The 25244-nt window shown below is 39.1% G+C and overlaps 2 protein-coding genes across 2 annotated transcripts; both read right to left on the bottom strand.

Annotated features, from left to right (window-relative positions):
* Nucleotides 1-489: 489 nt before the first annotated feature.
* Nucleotides 490-2265, bottom strand: LOC110879602 (aldehyde oxidase GLOX1). Its single transcript, XM_022128082.2, has one exon. The coding sequence runs from the start codon at nucleotides 2249-2251 to the stop codon at nucleotides 626-628; it is 1626 nt and encodes a 541-aa protein (XP_021983774.1). The 5' UTR covers nucleotides 2252-2265; the 3' UTR covers nucleotides 490-625.
* Nucleotides 2266-23522: 21257 nt separating this feature from the next.
* Nucleotides 23523-24605, bottom strand: LOC110876746 (aldehyde oxidase GLOX1). Its single transcript, XM_022124905.1, has 2 exons — nucleotides 23819-24605; nucleotides 23523-23770 (listed from the first exon to the last, which is right to left on the bottom strand). The coding sequence occupies exons 1-2, from the start codon at nucleotides 24603-24605 to the stop codon at nucleotides 23523-23525; spliced, it is 1035 nt and encodes a 344-aa protein (XP_021980597.1).
* Nucleotides 24606-25244: the final 639 nt, after the last annotated feature.

Below are 25244 nucleotides of genomic sequence, written 5' to 3' on the forward strand. Positions count from 1 at the left end.
TATACCTTAATAAAATCATTGAATGTTCATAACCATCAATCATAACCGATCAAATCGGGTCTCGCTCATGTTTACCTAAACAATACAAGATTGTCTAGCCAAGCATTGCAACTAAAGTAGCAAGACAATAGTGGATGCATATAAACATTATGAAAATGGAGAAATACAACCGAACTAAGGGCCAATGAGTTCGAATCCTGTTGGTGATTTTTGCCATACTAGACCCCGCCTGAACCCGTCCGAACCATGCTGAACCCCATCACTAGTTTACAGATATAGTTTAACTAGGATCTTTAACTTACTAAGCTCTGTTACCCTAAACTCTCTGGCTCCTCCCGTGAGGAAGAAATCAGTTAACGGCGTAAGGATTCTTTGACTGACTAAGATCGGTTTACATATAGTTTAGCTAGGATCTAATACAGAACTACTGTAAGGGTTCTTTGATTGAGAGCAACACTAGAAAACTTTATATGAATGAAACTCAAACAGTACCTGAAAAGGACGTATATAATCATTTAATCAAACAAAGCATCATGTTTACATATTACAAATCCCTTAAATAAATGAGATAAAATAAAATATGACGACCACACCAAAACACTAGTGATAATGTCCTGAAGAATTTTCACTGCATTTGAACCCAAATGCCTGGACTCGGGATCTCTTTGTGAACCACAAACATAAGATAATTCCCTGCCGGAGCAATGTTACCAGAGGGTGGAGCCCTTACAACAACCTGGTATCTTGACCTCCCAATAATCTTGGAAGCTGCCCCACCATCGAGTACCAGCAACCTTTGGTTCATTGAAAAGGAATGTGTGTTAAATGAAGGTGCCACCATTGTTACAAAGACGGAGCTTAGATCCACAACGCCCGAAACAGTAAACACAACAACCAATTGTTTGCCATATCGAATTCTACTGTTTGTTACAGGCAAGATTATTTTCGGGCGTAATCCAGAAGAGTTTGAATCCAAGTAAGAAGGAGAGAACGTCTCCAAGCTAAGTTCAGTTGGGTAAAGGACGTTTGAAAATTCATATTTATCATGAGGATTACTTCCACCAACAAGAACACGTCCGTCTCGTAAAAGAACAGTTGTGGAATGGTAAACTCTAGGAATGGTGCTTGGATTTTGCACCTCAAATCGAGAACCTACTTGGTTATCAGGTCGGTATGCTACTGGGCTTAGAACTGGGTTCCTCCCAAGTTCCCACCCGGCAACCCCTGCTGATGCTCCATTGATGATCAAAACATGGCCATTGGGTAGCAACAACATGTCACCCATGACGCGAGCCAGAGGCATGGTCTCCATGAACCATTGGGGGTTAGGGTCAGATATTTTGATCCGCCCGCAAGTGTCCAATGCCCCATCAAATATCCCCTTATTCGCATTAGCAAATGCTCCTTTTGGTGCACCTCCACAAACCAACACTTCAACCTCATTTACGGTTTCACCTTCTATCCGTAAAGGGAGTAGTACCGCGGATCCCGTGCTTGGATAACTCCGTGGTTGACCACCGGGCATTGTTGGGTATGTCTTCAGAACAAGGTTCTTTGAGTAGTCAAACAAAATAGCACGATTGTTGGCAAAAATGAAGAGATTGCCATCAGGATAGAGAAATACAAATGGATATAAGTTATTCTCAGCTTGAGGATCATTTGTTTCAACCAAAAAAGGCAAACTAGGAGTGCTCTCACTTGTAGACATTTTCGGATAGAACTCATAGTTAAACGCTTTACGGCCACCAATGATGATTTGCCTTCCATCAGGCAGTAAATGATTGCTTGCGTACCATCTTGATTTACTCAAGCCATTTGGCTTCTCTTGCCAATCGCATGTATCACATGATTTGTAAGTTCGGACAACACGATAACCATCATCAAAACCACCGGTTTGGACTAAGCTTCCATCTCGCATTAAAGTTCCTGAGGAACACCACACGTTTGTGAGCACCATGAGTGGGCGGACGGAATTCGATGCAACATCGTACTCGACAGAATGCGCGGAGCAGTCTGTTGAGTTGGGACGGCATATGCCTTCTGGAAGAGAGATATTAGATGTTCCAAAGTCAGTGCGGTCATACATGACCACACGATCGTTGGGAAGTAGTTGCATGTGCATGGCGGAGATGCCTATGCTTGGCAGCAGGACGGACCAAGATCCACCTGCGGCAGGACAGGGCTGGGCATGGAGGAAAATGAGAAAGAGAAAGAGGAGATGATGATAGGGAATGTAAGTAGAAAGAGCCATTAGATTGATTTTGTGTCCTCTTCTTAGGGTTTGCTTTGGTTGTGGTGGTTTGGAATGTGGTGATGGTGGATTAAATAGTAGTGGACGAAGTGAGACACCGTTAATTTTAGAAATTTTGGTCTGAATTTAAAAATCCTTTAATTAGTCAACCTCAATATTATATAAATTCCATTCAATCATGTAACAACAATGAAATATCTTGTCTTAATATTTTAACAATAGAATAGAAAATTAGAAGTGGATCCTTTATGTTATCTTGCTGCTTCATTCTCATGTTCATCAATCTTATTAGTTCTCAAGTCTTAAAGTTTAGAATTTACAGTTATATCTATGAGGGATGTTGATCAATCTTATCAGTTATCATAGCTTAAGTTTGGGATTTACGGTTGGCTTTTACAGTTATATCTATGAGGGCAGCTTGTTCTCGAAGTTTGATTACTTGGTGACTTGTATCCTTAAGAAACAATTTGGAGATTTAGCAACAAATTTTCTTGTCTTTATAGAACTTTAAATGTTTGTCAATTCTGTCCTTTGATGGATTTACTAACATTAACGGGATCTACAATTTGGATCCTCTAGATATCTTGAATAAACCCCAATCACTGAAAGAAAACACGTACATGCAGCATAATAATCACAAGAATAGTTATGATGTCTGGTAGTGTTTGACATTCCATTAATCAACTAATTCTTTTATCCATTCTATTTTATATAATAATTAGTTTAAAACCCTCATTTGCTCTAGATGCAAAGAACTAACCCCTTGAAGCGGAAGTACATACCACATAATTAAACTTTTTGTTTGATAAATCGAGTCAATGATTAATTACTGTTGTAATAACTGGAACAAATCAAACATCTTAATAAGAGTGAGCGGGGTACTTCTCGGGGAGGGTTGCGGTGAGGTGAGTCCCCGAGCGGGAACACCGCCGCCATCAACTCGGGGAGGGGAAGCGGGGTGGGGGATCGGTGAGAGGTTACCGTATGAGAGAGAGGAGAGAGAGAGAGAGGGGGTGATTGGTTGTTAATGTGGGTCCACTCTTTTTCCACCAATCATATTTTTTTTCTTCTTTTTTTATAAAAAAATAATTGTGTGAGTAGAGTGATGCCAACGTTTGAGTGCAAAATGAGGACTTAAGAGGTGAGTTGACGTGACGGGTGCTGATTGGGTGTGTGTAAGAGAGGTCACTCCCCTAAGAGAGGAGTGCCCCTCTCACCCTATAACTGCTGGGATCCACATATATTATTATATACTAGAGAGAACCCTCTCGACGTGGCTTAGTGGTCAATTTAACGAAAATAATAAAATTTGAATAAGATTCAAAAATTAAAAGATATAATATTATGTGTCGGTTATGAGAAGATTAAACAGTGGCTACATTGAAGGGAAATAGATGATTGATCTTTAGGTTAGAATGATAGAAAATTAAATTTTAAACTTTCACTTTATGATTATTTTATGTCTAAGGGTCTATTTGGTATGTGGTAATGGAATAGACGGAGGAATGAAATGGTGGAATGGATGAGGTAATGGAATTGATCATTACCATTTCATGTCTTGTTTGGTTACCATGTGCGAATGGAATGAACAATTACCTTTTGTTGTTTGGTATGAGAAAAAAGACGAAGGAATAAAATTAGATGGCGGTGGTCAGTGATGAGCGATGATGGTGCGTGGTGCTAGGTGTCAGTTGTAGCGGCGGCGGTGGTTGGCGGTGGTAGTGGTGGCGGGTGGAGACGACAACGAATGGTGACAATGGTGGTGGTGGTGGATGACGGTGGAGGTAGGTGGCGGCGGTGGCGATGGTGGTGGTGATCGGAGGTCGCAATGACAACGGTGGCGGCGATGATCAAAGGTGGCAGTGGTGACGGTGGGTGGCGGGGACGGAGGTGGGTGGTGGAGGTAGGTGGTGGCAGCGGTAGGTGGTGGCAGCGGCGGTGGCGGGTGGCGGCGGAGGTGGGTGACGGCGGCGGATGACGATGGTGGTGGTGGTAGCAACGTTGGTGGGTTGTGGTGTTGATAATGAAGGATGAAGAGGGAATGAAATGGAAAAAAAAAACAGTGGAGACGGAAGGAATGATTTTGAGAGAATGAAATGCATTTTGGAATGGACGATTCCATTCCATCGATCAACCAAACACTCTTTTTTCATTCCCTCATAATAGTTCATTCCATTTACCACTCATTCCTGTATACCAAACACTATCTTAGCATCCCGCGTTTTAATATCATCTTTATATCTCGTGGAAAGTACTTTTTTTTAATCCCAAATAATAATAATAATAATAATAATAATAATAATAATAATAATAATGATAATACTTTTAATCAAGTAAATTGATAGTTGAATTAATGCTTTGTATTACATTTGTTTTAATATATACTATGTATTTACAAATTTTCATCTAAAATACATTATACTTATACAGTGTGTATAAATATACTTCGTTCTCATGTCTTATACCTTGTATGTAAACAAACCAACAATAGAGCCTTTTCTAATTAAGAAACATAAGGATATCTCGTTGAGTTGAAATTATTTTCTCGGGGGATTTTACTCTAAAAATCTTAAAATATACGCATCTCGTAGCTAGCTTAAAAAATATGAACTGTTTAAGGCGTTATATATAAAAAATGTGAACTGTTAAAGGTGTTGTGTATTTAAGAAGACCAACACAACTAAGAAATTTCCGTAAGGTCATATATTTGCAACCATTTTCTAAACAAAAAACCACGTATATGCATCTATATACATCTATATAGTACTCATCAAGATTATCCCCATTTATATTATCATCAATCATTTTGTGACAAAAAATTATTAAGAACACAAACTTATAAATTATTATTAATATATCTCATACAAATGTCATATCCGGTCATACATGTCATAATAATGTTTGCAACCCCATTTTCTTTTAAAATTTTTAGTATTTGGGATGGTGTGCAACCCGAATTTATTTTGAGTTTTGATTTTACTATTATTGATTCATTAGTTTTTATTTTGAACTTACTTTTTGAGGATTTTAAACGTTAAGACGTTAACAAAAATTAGAGATTAGTATGCGACGGACTTGGATACAAGAAAGAAAAAGAAATGAAAAAGGAAACGAAGTATGCTAGGTACGTGGTTGTTCATAGACAAAATGCAAGGAATGAGAAATATAATAAAAAAATGATAGTGTTTTTAACGATATCGGAATTGATTAATTGGAGCTAGAACTACATCTAATCATTGGCGGGAGGAAGCAACCTAAATTTAATGTTGTTCTATGGACCAAGTATACGTATAGATTTCTTTTTCTATTAAATTATTACAAGGAAAGAGTTAGAATAAAAAAAGGAAGCAAAATGTCAAACACCACCAAATTACCAGCAGCTACCTAATAAGGCTGGAGGGTGTGGGATAGAACCTTTAGGGGCTTTATCAGGACACGTTAGCGTCATATAGAATCCACGTCAGCCAGGGGGCTTTATAACGTCCTCCTTTAACTTGTTGGGTGTTGGATAAAGCCCCATATTAAATAAAATTAAAAAAAAATTGAAGAGTAAATTGCCATTTTAGTCCCTGAGTTTTGTCCAAATTTGCCATTTTAGTCCAAATAGTTTTTTTTTGCGTCTGGGTCCCTGACTTTTACATTTTCTTGCCATTTTGATCACAATGTCTAACTCCGTCCATAAACCCCATCTGTAACCAGGGGTATTTTGGGGATTAATTAAAAAGGTTTTAAACATTGCCATTTTGATCCATTTTTTTACCCCAGTATATAAACACAATTCACCCGTTTTTACAACCCTAATTCACCCCCAACAACTCATCTTCTTCCACAATTCACCAACGTTGGAAGCCCTAAAAACCCTAATTCATCAAAATCCATAGACGTCCCCTGTCTAAAATCGTTCGTGTACAAACCCTAAGTTGGAAATCATCATGGTTTACTGTGTATGTGGGTTCGAAACTAAGATCCGTACCTCGAGGACTTCACAAAATCCAGGCCGACGCTTCCATTGCTGCACTCGTCCGGGTAACAGTTGTGGGTTCGTGTGTTGGGCTGAGCCCCCTTTGTACGTGTCTTCTGTAGCCTTGAATCATGAAGAAAATCATAGCGAGTTGGGAGTTGGCAACAGGGACCTGCAAGAAAAGCTTCAACGAGTCATTTCAGAAAACAAAAGTTTGAAGATTGTTTTAGGGGTCATTTTGTTCTCTGTACTGATGTTCTACTTAGCAAATTGAGTAGTTGATTAAGATTTGTGAAATGTACGAAGTTTTAATGGAATGAAATGGTCAGTGTTTTGTTGAATATTTATGTTGATCTAAGATAATGAAAGTGGTTATTGTAATTAGACATGTATGGTCACAGTTGTCAATTGGTGTTAGTTTGGTTGTTTGGCTTATGTTACTTAGACATGTATGGTCAGTCCAAATTCAGGTTTCGGCCGTTTGGCGCACAATTGAAAATGGGTCACAATTGACACCATTTGCACATCAATTTTGATATCACCGATGGGTCACAGTTGACACATTCAGGTTTCGGTCGTTTGGCTAACATTTGATATGCAAATGTGTCAAAGCATTGACACCATTTTCATACCATTTTGACACCATAGATATGCAAATGTGTCGAAAGACCATACAAACATGAATTACAAACCACAAGACAATATTAATTCATTACAAACTTTTTCCATTACAAACCAAAAGACAAGACTAAACCATTACATACTTGTTCCATTACAAACCATAAGACACCTGTCCAAATACCATACCAAACAGACGTGAATTACCTAAACAAAAGGCCTGTACCATACAAAACAGCATGAAGTAAAGCTTGTCCAAAATGAGTTAATATCCAACAAAAGAACCTAAACCACAATACATCAAGTTCAACAAACTGACCCTAAACATCACCACCTGCTGCACAACCATCCAGACCAGCAGCTCCACCCTCCTGACCAGCAGACCCACCCTCATGTCCATTAACACCAGCAGCCTCACCCTCCTGTCCAGCAACACCAGCAGCCTCCCCACCCTTTCCTTTACAGCAGGTCCTCCTGTTATGTCCTTTTTCCCCACAGGTAAGACACGTGACTGTATACCCTTTTTTGGGCAGTTTTCCACTTTTTTTCAATTACCTCGTTTACCTCCTCCAACTCGACGGCAGATTTTCTTCTTTTCTTCTTGGGTCTCCCAGCAGGCTTATGATACTTGGGGCTGTTAAAGTGGTTGGGCATTGGCTTTTAGGCCATAAATCCATACCATTGATTGGCTCTAGGGTGTGATTATAGACATCTTTCCATGTCTCTAACCAGTAGGCCTTATCTAGCCACTCTTCTGGTACACCATTACCCTCCCCATTCAATGCCCTGTTCCAGATACAAGCCACTGCATGCCTACATACTGGAACCTTCTGCATCCACAAGTCCTTTCTACAAGATTCACAGCCTTTTTTTCAAGTTCAGGACCACTAACCTATAATGTCAAAATAACCAAGTTTACATATATGCAAAGGATGATTGAAGCCTGTTTAATTGAGTGAAGAACAACTTACCTCATACTTTCCATTGCCACACCAAATAGCTGTGTAGTTTTCAGCGTCAGTCTTTATCTTCTCAAAAATCACAGTGGCCTTGGGAGTTAATGGTCCTGGGGACTTGCCAATCATCTTATGAACTACTACTATCCTTTTCATCAAGTATTCCCTAATGAAATCAAGACAGGTAATGATTGGTCTGTCCCTACCAATTAGTATATGTCTGTTGAACACCTCACATAGGTTGTTCAACAAGACATCACACTTGGGCCTTTCTGCATTGTGTCAACATCAAGAAAACAAGAACACATTCATAACTTAACTGATAATAACAGTAGCATTCAAACAAGAAAATATATCATTGAAAAATGCTCTTGACCAATGTTTAGAAGGAATCTCCTTCAGCCAGTTGTACAAGTCCTTATCCTCTGTCAAGATTGCTTGCATATTCTTCTCAAACTTCTGAGGTGTTGTTGAACTAGCAGCAGCCCACAACAGGTTCTTAAAAACTGCACCTTTCCACCTTGGTTTCATGTTTTCATGAATATGCCGCAGACAGAATCTATGCTCAGCATTTGGAAAGACTTGCTGAATGGCAGGTATTAAACCCTACAACAGTTATAAAAAAACCAATTGTACATCTGAATTTGATGATTGAAATGGTTTATGTAAATTAACAAAGAACATACCTTTTTCCTATCAGTTATAAAGGTGAAATTGCCATTTTGAGGCAGGTCCAAGTCATCTCCTAAACACCTCAAAAACCAACTCCAGCTGGCTGTTGTTTCAGACTCCACCACAGCATAAGCAAATAGGTAAATCCCATTGTTTGCATCAACACCTACTGCAGTTAAAATCTGTCCAGGCCAAGGTCCTTTCAAGAAACACCCATCAAGACCAAGTAGATCCCTTCCAGCCTTGTTAAACCCTGCCTTTAATGGCCCCAAACATATATAAACCCTTTTGAATTGCCTTGTAGGACTGCTTGGGTTACCTTCAGGTTCAACTGCAATTTTCACACTTGTACCAGGATTTGCCCTAACTAGTTCCTCACAGTAATCCCTCAGGTGTGTATACTGAACAGAGTAGTCACCTTGAACCTTCTTGGTTGCCCTTGCCTTTGCCCTAAACATCTGATTCAAACTCACCTCAACTTGATGCTTCTTTTGTATTGTATCTACAAGTGCGTTTAATGGTATTTCTAGATTGACTTGAATGATAGGTTCAATTTCCTTTGCTAGCCAACCAATTGTGCACAGAGCAACATCTCGGGTATGTAGACAAAGATGGTCTTTGATAAATGTCTTCACCATCCATGTGCCTTCCTTTTTTACTTTTGAAACATGCAAAGTCCAAGGACAAGAGGGAATCTGATTCTTTTTAGACATTTGTCTTGTCTGGGGCCCACCACCTTTACTTTTCTTGGTTGTATTAACTCCATTTGAATTACCAACAGCCCCATGTGACACCCCTTCAGCCGATTTTACTTTTTTGCCCTTACTACCAGCTTCACTGCTACCTAATTTCGGATTAATACCATGACAAAGAACCCTCAATCTAACCTTATCGTTCCTATAGATAAACAATTGCCTTCTAGACCGGATTGCATATTCTTTCACCATCTGCCTAATAGCCTCTTTATCCTTAAAACACTGACCAACATAGAATTGGCAATCATCAGTTGCCTTTGCCTTTTTATTCTTCTTCCTTATACCCCTAACCACCCTATCTCTAACACTGTTATGTTCTTCATCACTAAGACTATCAAAATTGTCTAAGTCAAATTCATCAACTTCCTGCTCATCCTGCTCATCCCCTTCGGCATCACTGATATCAAATTCAACAGCAGCTCCAAAGTCAACCTGATCCATATCAACATCATCATCTTCGTATTCCTCATCTACTATGTAATCAGGATCCTCACTATCCTCACCCTTATCACTATCCTCACCCTTATCACTGCCCTCTTCACTTTCATCATTACCCTCATCCTCATTACCACTGTAATCAGGATCATCACCACCATCAGGATCAATAAACTTTGCATTTGTTACCTCTGTTTCTTTGCTCTGTTCATCATCTACTACATCATCACTTTCATCACTTTCATCTGAATCTGAATTAGAGTCAGAGCTAACATCCACTACACTAACCTTTTCATTACCCTGAACTTCAGCTTGTGTTAAATCACCTAAGTTTGCAGGATCAGCCTGTGATTCATCACCTAAGTTTGTAGCATCAGCTTGTTTTTTATTACCCCAAATATATGCTCAACATACACCTCAATTACCTTGTGTGTTCTAGTATACTTAATCATCCCAATAACATCACTATCACTCATTAAGGATCTTATCCCAAATTCAAAACATTCTCCTGGAATCCTAAAGTTGTATCTTAATCCCCCTAGTTCATCTTCTGGGTAACCTAGCTCACCCATCATATCATTGAATATGATCAAAGAGAAGTAGTCAGGGTTAACCTTGTCAATGTACGATACTTCACCCTCATACCCAAATTCTGGAAAGTCCACCAATTCCCCTCCATGATGTATCTCAAATGTGAACAATTTTGGGTCGTCAGCTGAAAATCAACATCAAAATACACCCTTAAACAACAATAATGGAACAAAAATAGGGGATCGTTTCACTAAATTTTAAGGGTTTTAACACATACCATAATCCACATCGGGATTAAAGGCTGAACCAGGAGGCCGAGCATTCCACATCGTTCTTACTTCAATCGCCAACTCAGGAACTGTGATTATGCTTGAATACGTACAGATTTTGGGTGAATTGTGGAAGATGATGAGTTGTTGGGGTGAATTAGGGTTGTAAAAAGGGGTGAATTGTGTTTATATATTGGGTTAAAAAAATGGATCAAAATGGCAATGTTTAAAACCTTTTTAGTTAATCCCCAAAATACCCCTGGTTACAGATGGGGATTATGGACGGAGTTAGACATTTTGATCAAAATGGCAACAAAATGTAAAAGTCAGGGACTCAGAGGCAAAAAAAAAAAAAAAACTATCAGGTGGGCCCCACTCGATCATGCAAACGGAGCTTGTTACCATGGTGAAGCCGGGCCTATAGCGCCCCGTCGTAATCTGCTCGGTGTGGGGGGGTGTGGCGCCGTCAGGCACTATCGCGGCTGAGTTGGGAGGGGTGGCGGCCTAAGGATGATCAATCTTGATTCCTTTATTAAAGGGCATGCATTTGGTTATATATATATATATATATATATGTAGAGGCCGGTTATCATACAAATACCCTAATCGTACATTATGTACGCTACATTCTAGGCCGTCAGATCATCTCATTTAAACTGCGTGTTTAAGTATTAAATTAATCAAATTAAAATTAATAAAAAGAAACCGCCAAGGTTAAAATCGTCCAATGCGAGATTAAAATCCCTGATAATCAGCACAATAACTCCCCAAACATATCGTAAAACCAAAAATCAACGAAGCAAAACAAAGCAAACACCTAAGATTCATCCTGCTACTCTCCCCGTTGCGATTCAACTAACATAAGTTTTGAGAAACGAAGCAAAGCAAACAACGACAAACCACAAGCGAAGAAGATGAATCCAGGTATCGATTGACATTTGCGATTTTATAATGGAAATATACAGGACTTTAATGTCAGATGCGATTTTGTTTGTTTATTAAGCTTTTAGACTGAAACATATAGTTTTAAAGGATTAGGTATTGTTCATAACTTCATTTTTGTTTGGGTTTATGACTAGTACGGTTATTTATTAGGTTTAGCATGATTATGCAGTTTTCTAAATGATAAACTGATATATGTGCGATATTATATAGGGGTTTGTCAGTGTTTTGTATTACAAATGCGATTTTATAGCTAAAGTTTTGCTTGTAAAAGGTTTTTGTCTTAGCTTAGGTTGAACATGCGAATTGATAAAATCCTCATGCGATTTCATATGATTAGTTGGTTTTAGGGGATTATGATTAAATTATACATGTGATATTATATAGGGTTTTGAGAGGGTTTTGAATTACAAATGCGATTTTACAGGTAAAGTTTTTGGCAGTGCTTAACTAAGACATGCGAATTGATACTCATTCATGCGATTTTATCACTTAATGACTTAGTGTACATGATTAACTGATAAATGCGATTTTATAAAGGTTTATGACTAATAGCATGCGATTTTGTAGACATAGATTCTGATGATGACTTTGAAGGCCCAATATCAACGCTGATAAAAGTTAACAAAAATAGAAAAAGAAGAATAGTTGAAGAAAGTTCTGAAGAGGATGACTTCGTTAAGCCACTCCCAAAAAAGAAAAAAGATGACAAGATGTCTAAGATACAGACAAAAAAACATTCAAAAAAAGGTGGAACAACCTAAATCAGAACATAGGGAATTCTTCAAATACAGCAACGAAGCAATACTGCTGAGATGCCAACCTAACTCATACATGGATACTGTGAAGAAAGTTTCAAAAAAAAAAAAAAAAAAACAGGTTGAAGAGGTAAGGAATATGGGATTTGGTGCTATTCTAGATATCAATATCAACCAATGCCGACCGAATCGGCTGTCGACTACCACCGCACCAGCCGTTGTCCGTTGTTGCAGCCCCACCGTCGCCGCTGCCCGTGCCACCCTTCCGGAGTCGCCAAATACCGGGTTGTAGATCCAGATTTCGATCTTGAACAATATTATCTCTTGTTAATATGATAACTATTACAAAATCCTAGTTAACACATCAAACCAAAGCAACACACAAGAATATACTCAAAAGTTCTCGTATATTGATTTCGACAGAGTTTCAATATGATCACGCAATGAAAAGCTCTTAAACTCTTTGTTCTAGGGTGTTACCCACAAATGATAAGTGCTATGGTATATATACAAACCAACAACATGCCTAACGATATAGTCCATGGACCAAACGACATGTCGTATCGTTTGGATCCATGACCAAACGACATCCTATATCGTTTGGGAGACCACCCCAAACAATAAGGCACATATCAAACGACACCTATCATTCTAAACAACACCTCATGTTGTTTGTTTGGAAAATGTATATCGTTTAAACTAAACTAAACTAAACAACCCAAGTCAAATGACAGGAGGATGTCGTATGACTTTGGTCAACTTTACACAAAATCAAACAAATGCAAACTTAAACGTTTAAATAAAGACCGAAACAAATACATATCGACTGATTACAAGTTACAAACATAAATGCATCATCATAGGTTCTTCCCGGTTTAACCTGTTTTGACTAGGTTTGACGATAAAGTGTTCTTGGGTCTCGCGTTCGGGTATTTGGGTTTCAAGATTCATTTAAATATAATTTTGATCCGGGATCCCGGTTCGTGAACAGGTATCAACTAGCGTGATAGTTTATTGATTCAAAGTGTGAAGCTTCAATTTTTTTCAAACGTAAGTTTTTCAAAAACCCCCATATGGTTGTGTTTGTTTTAACGGTTGCAATTAGATTACTAAGTAAATTTCAAGTTTTGTCCTTTATCTTTAGGCCACTTTGCAAGTTTTGTCCTTTATGTTTAAATTTGACGAGTTTTGTCCTTTATGTTTAAAAATCAAGCACGTTTTGTCCTTTATGCCTTATTTTTAAGGACCAAACGTGCTTGATTTTTTAAACATAAAGGACAAAACGTGTTTGATTTTTAAACATAAAGGGTAAAACATGGTTGATTTTTAAACATAAAGGACAAAACTCGTCAAATTTAAACATAAAGGACAAAACTTGCAAAGTGGCCTAAAGATAAAGGACAAAACTTGAGTTAGCCGATTTTATTGTACATCCTTCCACTTTTGTAATTAATATGAGATATTAATTGTTTATAAATAAAATAAGATTTTATTTAATATTAAAATTGTTCACTGATGAATACCAACCATAATAACATTAAGCAACACAAGTCTTACAATAAGTACCATATCTTATATATGTTCACATACGAACTACATTAGAGTTTATTGGTATATGAGGATTAGGATAGTTAAATCTGATGAATCGTTAAGGCCAGTTTTAAAGTTTATAAAGATATAATTACTAATGTACTACACAAATATACAAGCGAATATATCGTTTTTAACGGTAATTTCATTAGAACAAACACACAGCCACCGACTATTTAATGGTAATTTCATTAGAACAAACACACAACCACCGACTCAAAAGCATATAGTACGAACTCGCAACATTGGCCGATTCTGTTAAACAACAAAACCTACACAAATCAATAAGAATAATGATCAAAACAAGCACAAACGTATGTCATAAGATTGTAAACAGACGCCTTAATAAAATCATTGAATGTTCATAACCATCAACCATAACCGATCAAATCGGGTCTCGGCTCATGTTTACCTAAACAATACAAGATTGTCTAGCCAAGCATTGCCACTAAACTAGCAACACAATAGTGGATGCATATAAACATGATGAAAATGGAGAAATACAACCGAACTAAAGGCCAATGATCTCCAATATTCGTTTATGAGTATGTTCACTAAATCGAATGGCTTGCTACTCTCCTCAAATGGCTCCCAAGGTATTGTTTCTAATTTCTTCCTTGTGTAGGTCTTCTCTTGTTGTAAATAGTACATCTATTTAACTACAAATAGTTTTTACCAACACAAAAGTTGTGACACAATTTTTTTATATATTGTGGCAAAAAAGTGCCACTAAAATTAGTGTGTATATGTACTTATAATTAGTTTTTAATGACAAAAAATAGTGCCACAAAAGTATTTTTTTATATTGTGGCAAAAAAATGTGCCACTGAAAGCCCAGAAACTTTGTGTGGCAGATTGAAAATGTGTCAATAAAAGGTTTTAGCGTAGAAGCACTTCTAGTGACACTTTTTTTTTTGCGTGCCGCCCATTCCCACATGGGTCTTTAATGGCACTTTTTTTGTTTTTTTATGACACTTTTTGTATGTCACTAAATGAAATTTTTTGTAGTGTCTGTAGGTTGAGCCGACAACCGTACACTCTAATCATATGTCAATGACTTGGTTGATGTGCTCCATACGGTTCATAAGGTTACCACATGTTTGTACACCTCTTCACATCTTTAATCATTTGCATCCAAGCCCCTCATCTTTACTTTCTACCTGATTATTAGCACACTTCTTTATGAAACCAACAAATAGACCTGCAAATTCACATATGTCATGGTTAAGCACAATTCCGAGGGTTATGCAATAAAAGATGCATAATTTAAGGATATTTTGACATGAAAAGGGTGTGTAAGTAAAGAAAAATCATTTACCTATGCCAATCTGTATGTCCACTTGGAGGATCAAGATAACCTACTTCCTTGTTTGTTAATACAAAAACGAGTGCGGAATCCACAAAGTTATGCAAACCAAAGCAAAATAAAGCGAACACAAGTAACCAAAGATTCACAGGCTTTGATTAAGTGAAGAGAATCAGTACACACATACACACAATGTTTACAACTTCACAGGGACTCTCTTGACTGAAATGTGGAACAAGTATCTGCTTATATAGGCTCAATACCCAGTAACCCTACGAAGAAGGTTACTGGGCCAAGAACAATTAACTGGCCCATGAAGACTGGGAGTATTCGTGGACATAAACCCACGAACAATCAAATGCCACGGAGATTCAATCTTCGTGGTGAACAATCAACACCAATATTCGTGAACATGTCATCCCACGAAGAGTGGGATTCTTCGTGGGGAACCATATAAAGACAGAAACTTGCAACAGTTTACAGAAGAGCCAAACACAAATAAGAGTTGCACACAGCAAACTGTTTTACATTACAAAATAATGAAACGTCGCGCTAAGTCAAGATAGGAGGATATCTTGACTTGGCCGACTTGACCAAAACTATACAGACCATAAACAAAGACCATACAAATTATAAAGTAATAAGAACAAGCTACAGACACAAAACTGAACCAACACAATCCTTGTTTTACCAACAGGGCAACCAATGCCATTTTACTACTGTTCCTTTACTACTAGATGCTACATTCTTTGATAAAATGCACGCTAAAACCAACCATCTGATGCTTGTGAGTTATAAATTTAACTTCGTAAACATATATTTTCAACACGATTGTTTAACATATTCATTCTTTCACAATCCATTACAATTTCATACAAAAGTACTCCTACTGAAGAGGTCTCATCTCGCTACAATAATGTGAACCATATTGATGCATTTCTTCGGCTAGTTGACCCACCTACATTGCTAATGCCTCGTGAAACTTATCTCTCACCTCATTATCCTTCTTGGACTCTTTCATCATGTTCAATAAAGCATCCAACTTAGAATTAACAGTATATCTTTTTCATTTTGCCCACCCGATGACCCACTACGGTGATTATAACCTCTTGAAAAACTACCTTCATGATTATTGTAAATTTAGTTATCATCTTGATGGTATGAGTTTCTTTGGTAACCACCTTGGTTATAATTACCTTGTTGGAAACTTTGGTAAGGATGACCCTTGATTTTCTCTTGGATTGTTGTCTTCAAAGTTGGGATTCATTTGATTCAAGGCATGACCATAACTAAAATTTGGGTGGTTTCTTAAGCCTGGGTAATAGGTGTTGGAATTCATATCATATTGCTTATTAATGCCAAAGACTTGATTTATCTCTTCCATATGAGACATATTGACATGAAAATTTGCACTAGTGTGGCCCAGGTCACCACAATATTCACAAACATTAAACTTCACTGAAGTCACTCCCTTCGTCTTCATCCTTGCTAATTCCCTTACTAAAGTGGCAATCCTGTCCTTTGTATCATGATTGGGAGCGGACCAAGAAATTGGATGCTTGGCACGTTGATCGGCTGATGCTTCTAGGAAGTCCCAATCTTCATCTTCCGAATTGGACAATAGAGTCCCATTACTAGTGGACTTCAAATATTTCCTCTCCTCACTTGTTAACCCATTAAGAGAGCATTAAATCAACTCCTACAATTTGACCAATGATGTGGGCAACTTCTCAATAATTCCTTAGAACGGGTGAAAGCATCTGTAATAACTCACTGACTGTTGTTGGAAAGATCAGATTTCATGTCTAACATCATCCGTCTTGGCAATGGAATAATACTCATCTAGAAATGCTTGTTGCATTTCCGCCCAAGTGTTAATGCTATATGTAAGCAATGTGAGAATCATTGCTTAGCTTTCTCTTTTAATGAAAATTGAAAAAGCCTAAGTTTTACCTCGTCCTGTTGAAAGTTGTGACCCCAATGGTACCACAAATGGCCGAGAATTTGGCCAGACGAGTATATGGCTCTTTGGTAGCCATCCCATAAAATAAAGGTAGAACATTAATGTAGTGCGATTTAAAATCAAATGACCTACTTCCCTGAACTGGTGGAACAATAGGAGAAGCATTTTCAGAATCAATCGATCTAAATCGAGTGTTCACTCCAAAGTTTGGGAATGTATTGCTCCCCGTTCACCATGTTGGGTCTATTGTTATACCCATTCCATTGGTGTTGTTGATCAACTCTACCAACATAATTAGGACCCTGGTTATGATAATTGTTGTTGTTTTTGTTAAATCAGTTTCCCCTTGATTGAACCTTGGTTGTTCATTATTAGCATAACCCAACTCATTTTCTTCTTTAAACTTCTCATTATTGTACTAATTCCATTCCCCATGATTAATGCTCTGATAATCATTCGCTTCATTCTAGTCATACCCATCCTCGTTGTTGAATTCGTTCCAATTGTCATTCAGTGTGGACACTAACCCAGTCATTATCTACGCTTTTCTCTTTATTGTTGTTGTTGTTGTTGTTAATTCGTTGAGACGGTGAAGGCAACCGCATAGTTGGGTCTCTTTGGTTTGCATTGTGAGTAAAAAGATGGATTGATTTGGTTTTAAACGGGCCGAGTTAGGTCGTGGTTATGGTTAGGGTTAAGGTTTTGGACTTGGTTTAAATTTTGAAGTTGGTTGTGGTTTTGTTTTGTTTTGTTTTGTTTTGTTTTGTTTTGTTTTGTGGCAGGTGTTGTTAGTTTTGGTTATTAATGGGCATTACTGGAGTGGAGTGGTCTTAAATTGCTACTACCTAAACAGTTGTTTTGGTTGTTTGGGTTGTTTGGGTTCTCCATGTTAATGGATGAATGGTAAGTTTGGGTATTTGGTAAATTAGGGGCAATGGGTACCTAGGTAACGGTTGATTTGGTTTCTTCTTGCTACGTTTTCAATTTCTGGTTCAAACACGAGTGGTGAAGTCCTTTCATAAAAACGGGTACGCATGCACTACCTGTTATCTATAAAAACAACACACCCTGCATAATAAGAGATATAGAAAATCGCAATATAAACCAAAATTTATATAGTTATCAACTCATAATTCTATTCATGATTTAAATATTGAATACAAAGAGGTTTATATATATTCTACTAGTTACAATAATAACCATCTAACTTATGACAATTAAATATTTTGCTTAACAATCCCCCGCAAGTTGAGGGCGGGTAACGACCTGCAACATGGATCTTAAAAATTCAAATCTTTGAGTTGATAACGGCTTCGTGAAGATGTCGGAAATTTGATCATCTGTTTTAATAAATTGAACCTTCAGATTTCCTTGACTGACTTGCTCACGAACAAAATGAAAATCTACCTCCACGTGTTTAGTTCTAGCATGAAACACCGGGTTTGCTGAAAGATACGTAGCTCCAAGATTATCACACCAAAGAGTGGGTTTATTCAACTTAACTCCTAGTTCTTGTAGAAGAGACTTTAGCCAGATTAGTTCAGCAACCGTATCAGCAATAGCCTTGTATTCAGATTCAGTAGACGACATAGAGACAATTTTCTGCTTGCGAGCTGACCATGATACTAAGTTTGAACCCAAGAAGATAGCATAGCCCCCCGTGGATCGATGGTCGACCGGGCAACCAGCCCAATCGGAATCCGAATATGCTGTAATAGTAACCAACCGCTCACCCCAATGTGAATCAGCAAAGGCATGTAATGTAGACGTTGAGTTCGATGTAAAACGAAGGCCCAGTTGAGACGTTCCCTTGAGATAGCGAATTATACGTTTGACAGCCGTCCAATGGGATTCGTGAGGTTCATGCATGAACTGACAGACCCTGTTGACAGCGTAGGCAATGTCGGGCCAAGATAAAGTAGCATACTGAAGTGCTCCAACACAATGATGATATCTTGTAGGATCGGGCATAAGTGGGTCGTCCTTGGTTATCGTATCTGCTTTGGCATTTGTAAGTGTTGCAAGCGGTTTCGAATCTTTTAACCCGACTCGATCAATAAGCAAGCTCCTGAATGTACTTCCGTTGAGATAGGATAAGACCCGAAGAGGTGTGAAGAACTTCAATACCAAGAAAGTAAGTAAGATGACCCATGTCAGTGAGAGACACCTGCTGACCAAGTGAGGCAATGATGCGATTAACTGTGTTGGGATCGTTGCCCGTAATAATGATGTTGTCCACGTAAATGAGTAGATAAACCTGTGTACCCAAGTGTTTAAGGATAAATAATGATGGATCAGTTTTGGAACCATGAAAACCAAGATGCTGTAAGACGTTTGAGAGTTTGGTGAACCATGCCCTGGGCGACTGTTTTAAGCCATAAAGGGATTTGTGCAACTTGAAAACATGATGAGGATGTTTACAAACCTCGAAGCCCGATGGTTGACGCATGTAAACCGTTTCATGTAGATCACCGTGTAAAAACACATTTTGCACATCAAGTTGTTTGGGAGACCAATTGTTAGAGACGACAAGAGAAAGAACCGTGCGGATGGTAGCTGGTTTGACCACGGGGCTGAACGTCTCATGATAATCAATGCTAGACTGCTGTAAAAAACCCTTTGCTACCAATCGAGCCTTGTGTCTAGTCAGGTTCCCATGCTGGTCAGTTTTCAACCTGTAAACCTACTTGCAATTAATAACATTAGAATTTGGAACCGGATGAACTAACGACCATGTTCTGTTTCTGTGTAGTGCGTGCAACTCGGCTGCCATGGCTTGACGCCACTCCGCGGATTCGTTGGCAAGAGTAAAGGAAGTCGGTTCAGAAGGAACGGTAGTGGTAGTGGCGATATTGGCTGAAGGGTAAAATTTTTTTCAGGGTTTAGGATGTGGCCGAAGGTGAGGAGGTCGGTAACGGGGCGTGGATGGTTGCGAAGGAGAGGAAGTAGGTTGGGTGGTGGTGGTCTATGGAATAGGGGCGGTTTGGACAGGTTCGGAAATAGGAGGGGTGGGTAGCGATGGTTCGGTTGTAGGAGTGGATGGGTTACCGAAAATGGTTAATGGCGGATCAGGAATTGTAGAAAAGGAAGTGGCGGTTGTGGAGGATGAAGGAGGGTCGATGGAGGGTTCAGTAAGGGAGGGAAAAACATGCTCGTTAAATCGAACATGGCGAGCAATGTAGATTCAATGAGTAGTTTGATCAAGGCATTGATATCCATGATGAGACAGGCAATAACCGAGAAATATACATGGAGTAGAACGAAAATCAATTTTGTGTTGGTTATATGGACGTAAGTAAGGAAAACAGAGACATCCGAAGACTCGAAGGAATGAGTAATCGAGAGGACGTTGGAAAACTAGTTGATATGGGGATTTGTTTGAGGAAAGACGAGAAAGTAGACGATTGATGATGTAGACGGTGGTTTGAAAAGCGAATGACCAAAATGTTTGAGGTAGTTTGGATTGGGCTAGTAAGGTGAGACCGGTTTCCACGACGTGGCGGTGGCGACGCTCGACAATGCCATTCTGTTCACTCGTATGAGGACACGAGCGACGATGTAAAATACCATGGGATGTAAAAAACTGAGTAAGGTTCCGAAACTCGCCACCCCAATCAGTTTGAACACTTCTTTGTTTGGTGTTAAATTGGCGTTCAACTAGGCGAACAAAATTTGTAAAGGTGGTAAAAACGTCAGATTTTTGCGTGAGCGGGAAATACCACATATAGCGGGTATGATGGTCAACACATAACAAAAAATAACGATAACCGTCAAAGGACGTGGTAGTATGGCCCCAGACATCACAATAAACCAAATCAAGTATGTTCTTACTACAAAAAGATGAAATAGGCAAAGTAAGTTTGGATATTTTTCCCAACTGACAAGAAGTACACAAAGATGAACAAAGTTTGTCAGAAACAGGTAAAGAAAATGTTTTAACAATATGTTGAAAAACTCGAAAGTGAGGATGCCCAAGTCGTTGATGCCACATAGTAGATGGAGCTCAAAAAGCAGTGAACGCCATCTTGGAAACCGGTTGAAAAGAAGGTAGGCGAATGGTGTAGAGACCCTGGTCACTAGGGCCCGTGAGGAGGATAGCCCTGGTAGCCTCGTCCTTCACAACAAAAAAAAAGAAGTGTGAAATTCAAAGAAAACGTTATTATCTTTGCAAAATTTGTGAACGGAAAGTAGATTGCGTTGTAGGCCTGGGACATGAAGTATGTGGTTAAGTTGTAAGTTTTTGTTTGAGGTAAAAAAGGATTTTGAACCGACATGAAGAATTGGAAGAGAGTTACCGTTACCAACATAGAGGGAGTCATTACCGTAATAGACGTCCGAGTTGTCCATACTAGCAAGATCAGGAGTACCATGGGAATTAGCGCCTGTATCCGAGTCCAAGTAGTATATGAGCCCGCCTCAGAGTTAGCATAATTCGCTTTAGGTGATCCACAAGAAGAGCTAGTGTGATTTGGGCACTGTGAGGGAATATGACCAATGCCACACCTATTGCAATGACCGTAAACCATATTTTGAATGGACGCCTAAGCAAACTGGCGAGAGCCTTGTAAACCACCACGGCCACAGCCCCCGCGAGAAAACGCACGGCCCCGACCGCATCCACGGGTCGGTCTTGAAGAAACAGACCGATTAGCATAGTTTGCCTGAGGAGCTGATGGTGATGCCGACGGTTGAGTTGTGGAAGCAAGTTGGTTTGCCAAAAGTTGAAGGTTGGTAATCTGCTGCTGAATCGAAGCCAAATCGGGGGCCTGAGAAGTAGTTGTTGCGGCAGTGGTAACATTGAAGACTTGTGGAGAGGCCGATGATGAAGAAATAGTGGACCGAGTGATATATTCATGATCACCAATCAGGCCGTGAAGCTCGTTAAATTGAACCGGTGGGGAGCGGGCAAGAAGGTTGCTTTTCAAACCATGGTATTCCTCACGTAAACCGGCTATAGTAAGCATAACGAGATCTTTGTCTTTGACGGGTTCACCAATATTTGCAAGAGCCATTGCATATGAAATCTTTAAAAGCTGCGTTTTTAGTGTGAACTCATGAGATGAATTCGAAGGAGCATATGCACGTGCTAGACTTAACCACATTTCCCGAGCTGTGTCTCCTTGGATGTGTTGAAACGAAGACTCGAAAACGGTGGATATAATGATCATGCGGACATGTGCATCATTAGCAATCCAGTTTGTAAAATTAGGGTTTGTAGTAGTAGCATTCCCGGTTGTAATTTTCTCTTTCGGGTAAGATAACGTGTTGTCAACATAACAATATAATCCATTGGCCTTTAAAAACGGTTCCGTCATGGCTTTCCAGTAGCCATAATTGTTTGGTGTAAGATTGAATGCAAACTTGTAGGAATTATGAGATATACGTTCTTGAATACTAAAAGCAATAATCGTTGTCATGATGAGTAAAATAGTGATTTTGATACCTGCAAGTCGATGGTTGGCTGATGGTTCATTGGTTCGTCGATGGCAAAGGAGATATTATTCTTCCTTTGAGGGATTATTTACAATATTTAATTGGACCTTCAAAAGAATGTTACAGCATAGTGGGGGCAATATTTAATTGGGAGGCAATATATAATTGGACGGCAAATCAACAGTTGACGGCAGGCAAATCAACAGTTGACGGCAATATTTGAACCTTCAAAGAAAGAATGTTACGGCAGCTATTATTGTTGGGGTTGTTTAGGGTTTACAAGTTGATAGGCTCTAATACCATATCAACTCATAATTCTATTCATGATTTCAATATTGAATACAAAGAGGTTTATATATATTCTACTAGTTACAATAATAACCCTCTAACTTATGACAATTAAATACTTTGCTTAACAATAGTTAATCATAAATACTCAATTGGTCTCAAAACACTAAGCGGTCTCAAAACACTAAGCGCACGAACTCCCCGAAAATGGAGTGAAAATTTGATCTGACGCACGCTGAGGGTCCTGTCACAGAAATACTTTTAGTGTGTTCCTTAGTACCTTCTGTTTTTGAGTAAAAGATGAGGAGGGGGAGGGTGATGAACAAGTGAATTGTGTAAATAAAATAATTGAAGACTGTGGTTTTTACAAGAACTTGGGTGGCTCAGCTGTTTAAGACTCTCGCTTACATCCCAGAGGTCTTGAGTTCGAATCCTGTTGGTGATTTTTGCCATACTAGACCCCGCCTGAACCCATCCGAACCATGCTGAACGCCATCACTAGTTTACAGATATAGTTTAACTAGGATCTTTAACTTACTAAGATCTGTTACCCTAAACTCTCTGGCTCCTACGGTGAGGAAGAAATCAGTTAACGGCGTAACACTTCTTTGACTGACTAAGATCGGTTTACATATAGTTTAACTAGGATCTAATAAAGAACTACTGTAAGGGTTCTTTGATTGAGAGCAACACTAGAAAACTTTATATGAATGAAAACTCAAACAGTACCTGAAAAGGACGTATATAATCATTTAATCAAACCGAGCATCATGTTTACATGTCCTGAAGAATTTTCATTGCATTTGAACCCAAATGCCAGGACTCGGGATCTCTTTGTGAACCACAAACATAAGATAGTTCCCTGCCGGAGCAATGTTACCAGAGGGTGGAGCCCTTACAACAACCTGGTATCTTGACCTCCCAATAATCTTGGAAGCAGCTCCACCATCGAGTACCAGCAACCTTTGGTTCATTGAAAAGGAATGTGTGTTAAATGAAGGTGCCACCATTGTTACAGAGACGGAGCTTAGATCCACAACGCCTTAAACAGTAAACACAACAACCAATTGTTTGCCATATCGGATTCTACTGTTTGTTACAGGCAAGATTATTTTCGGGCGTAATCCAGAAGAGTTTGAATCCAAGTAAGAAGGAGAGAACGTCTCCAAGCTAAGTTCAGTTGGGTAAAGAACGTTTGAAAATTCATATTTATCATGAGGATTACTTCCACCAACAAGAACACGCCCGTCTCGTAAAAGAACTGTTGTGGAATGGTAAACTCTAGGAATGGTGCTTGGATTTTGCACCTCAAATCGAGAGCCTACTTGGTTATCAGGTCGGTATGCTACTGGGCTTAGAACTGGGTTCCTCCCAAGTTCCCACCCGGCAACCCCTGCTGATGCTCCATTGATGATCAAAACATGGCCATTGGGTAGCAACAACATGTCACCCATGACGCGAGCCAGAGGCATGGTCTCCATGAACCATTGGGGGTTAGGGTCAGATATTTTGATCCGCCCACATGTGTCCAATGCCCCATCAAATATCCCCTTATTCGCATTAACAAATGCTCCTTTTGGTGCACCTCCACAAACCAACACTTCAACCTCATTTACGGTCTCACCTTTTATCCGTAAAGGGAGTAGTACCGCGGATCCCGTGCTTGGGTAACTCCGTGGTTGACCACCGGGCATTGTTGGGTATGTCTTCAGAACAAGGTTCTTTGAGTAGTCAAACAAAATGGCACGATTGTTGGCAAAAATGAAGAGATTGCCATCAGGATAGAGAAATACAAATGGATATAAGTTATTCTCAGCTTGAGGATCATTTGTTTCAACCAAAAAAGGCAAACTAGGAGTGCTCTCACTTGTAGACATTTTCGGATAAAACTCATAGTTAAATGCTTTACGGCCACCAATGATGATTTGCCTTCCATCAGGCAATAAATGATTGCTTGCGTACCATCTTGATTTACTCAAGCCATTTGGCTTCTCTTGCCAATCGCATGTATCACATGATTTGTAAGTTCGGACAACACGATAACTGTTAGGGCTGGATTTTTATTATAGGTGATCCTTACACGTGATCCTAACCAGCGATCCTTGTTTCTTTGGCAGACAGTGATCCTCAGGAGGACTTCAGGATCAGGATCATGGGACATTATAGGATCCTCATACTAACGATCATCTTCGCTTAATGCAATATTGTTTTGCAGGAACATCTAGCAGGATATGCTCTAGATATCATGATCCAGGGACGCGTCTTCACAAATATGGCAAGAGCTTAATTGCAGAAAGACGTTGCACAGGATATGGAAACTAGGCTTGATTTATGGGCGGCTATTTAGGCTAGATTGTCTTTATTTCTAAAGGGGCAATGAGCTGATAATTAGTCATTTTACCTAAAATAGGTCACCTACACATGTATAAATACCACTCTTCTTCATTCGGAAGAACACACACGACATACGACACAACTCTCAAACACTTAGACACTCAGTGATCCTTGTACTCAGC

Source organism: Helianthus annuus, chromosome 9 (genome assembly GCF_002127325.2).
Source record: "Helianthus annuus cultivar XRQ/B chromosome 9, HanXRQr2.0-SUNRISE, whole genome shotgun sequence".
NCBI classification, from domain to species: domain Eukaryota; kingdom Viridiplantae; phylum Streptophyta; class Magnoliopsida; order Asterales; family Asteraceae; genus Helianthus; species Helianthus annuus.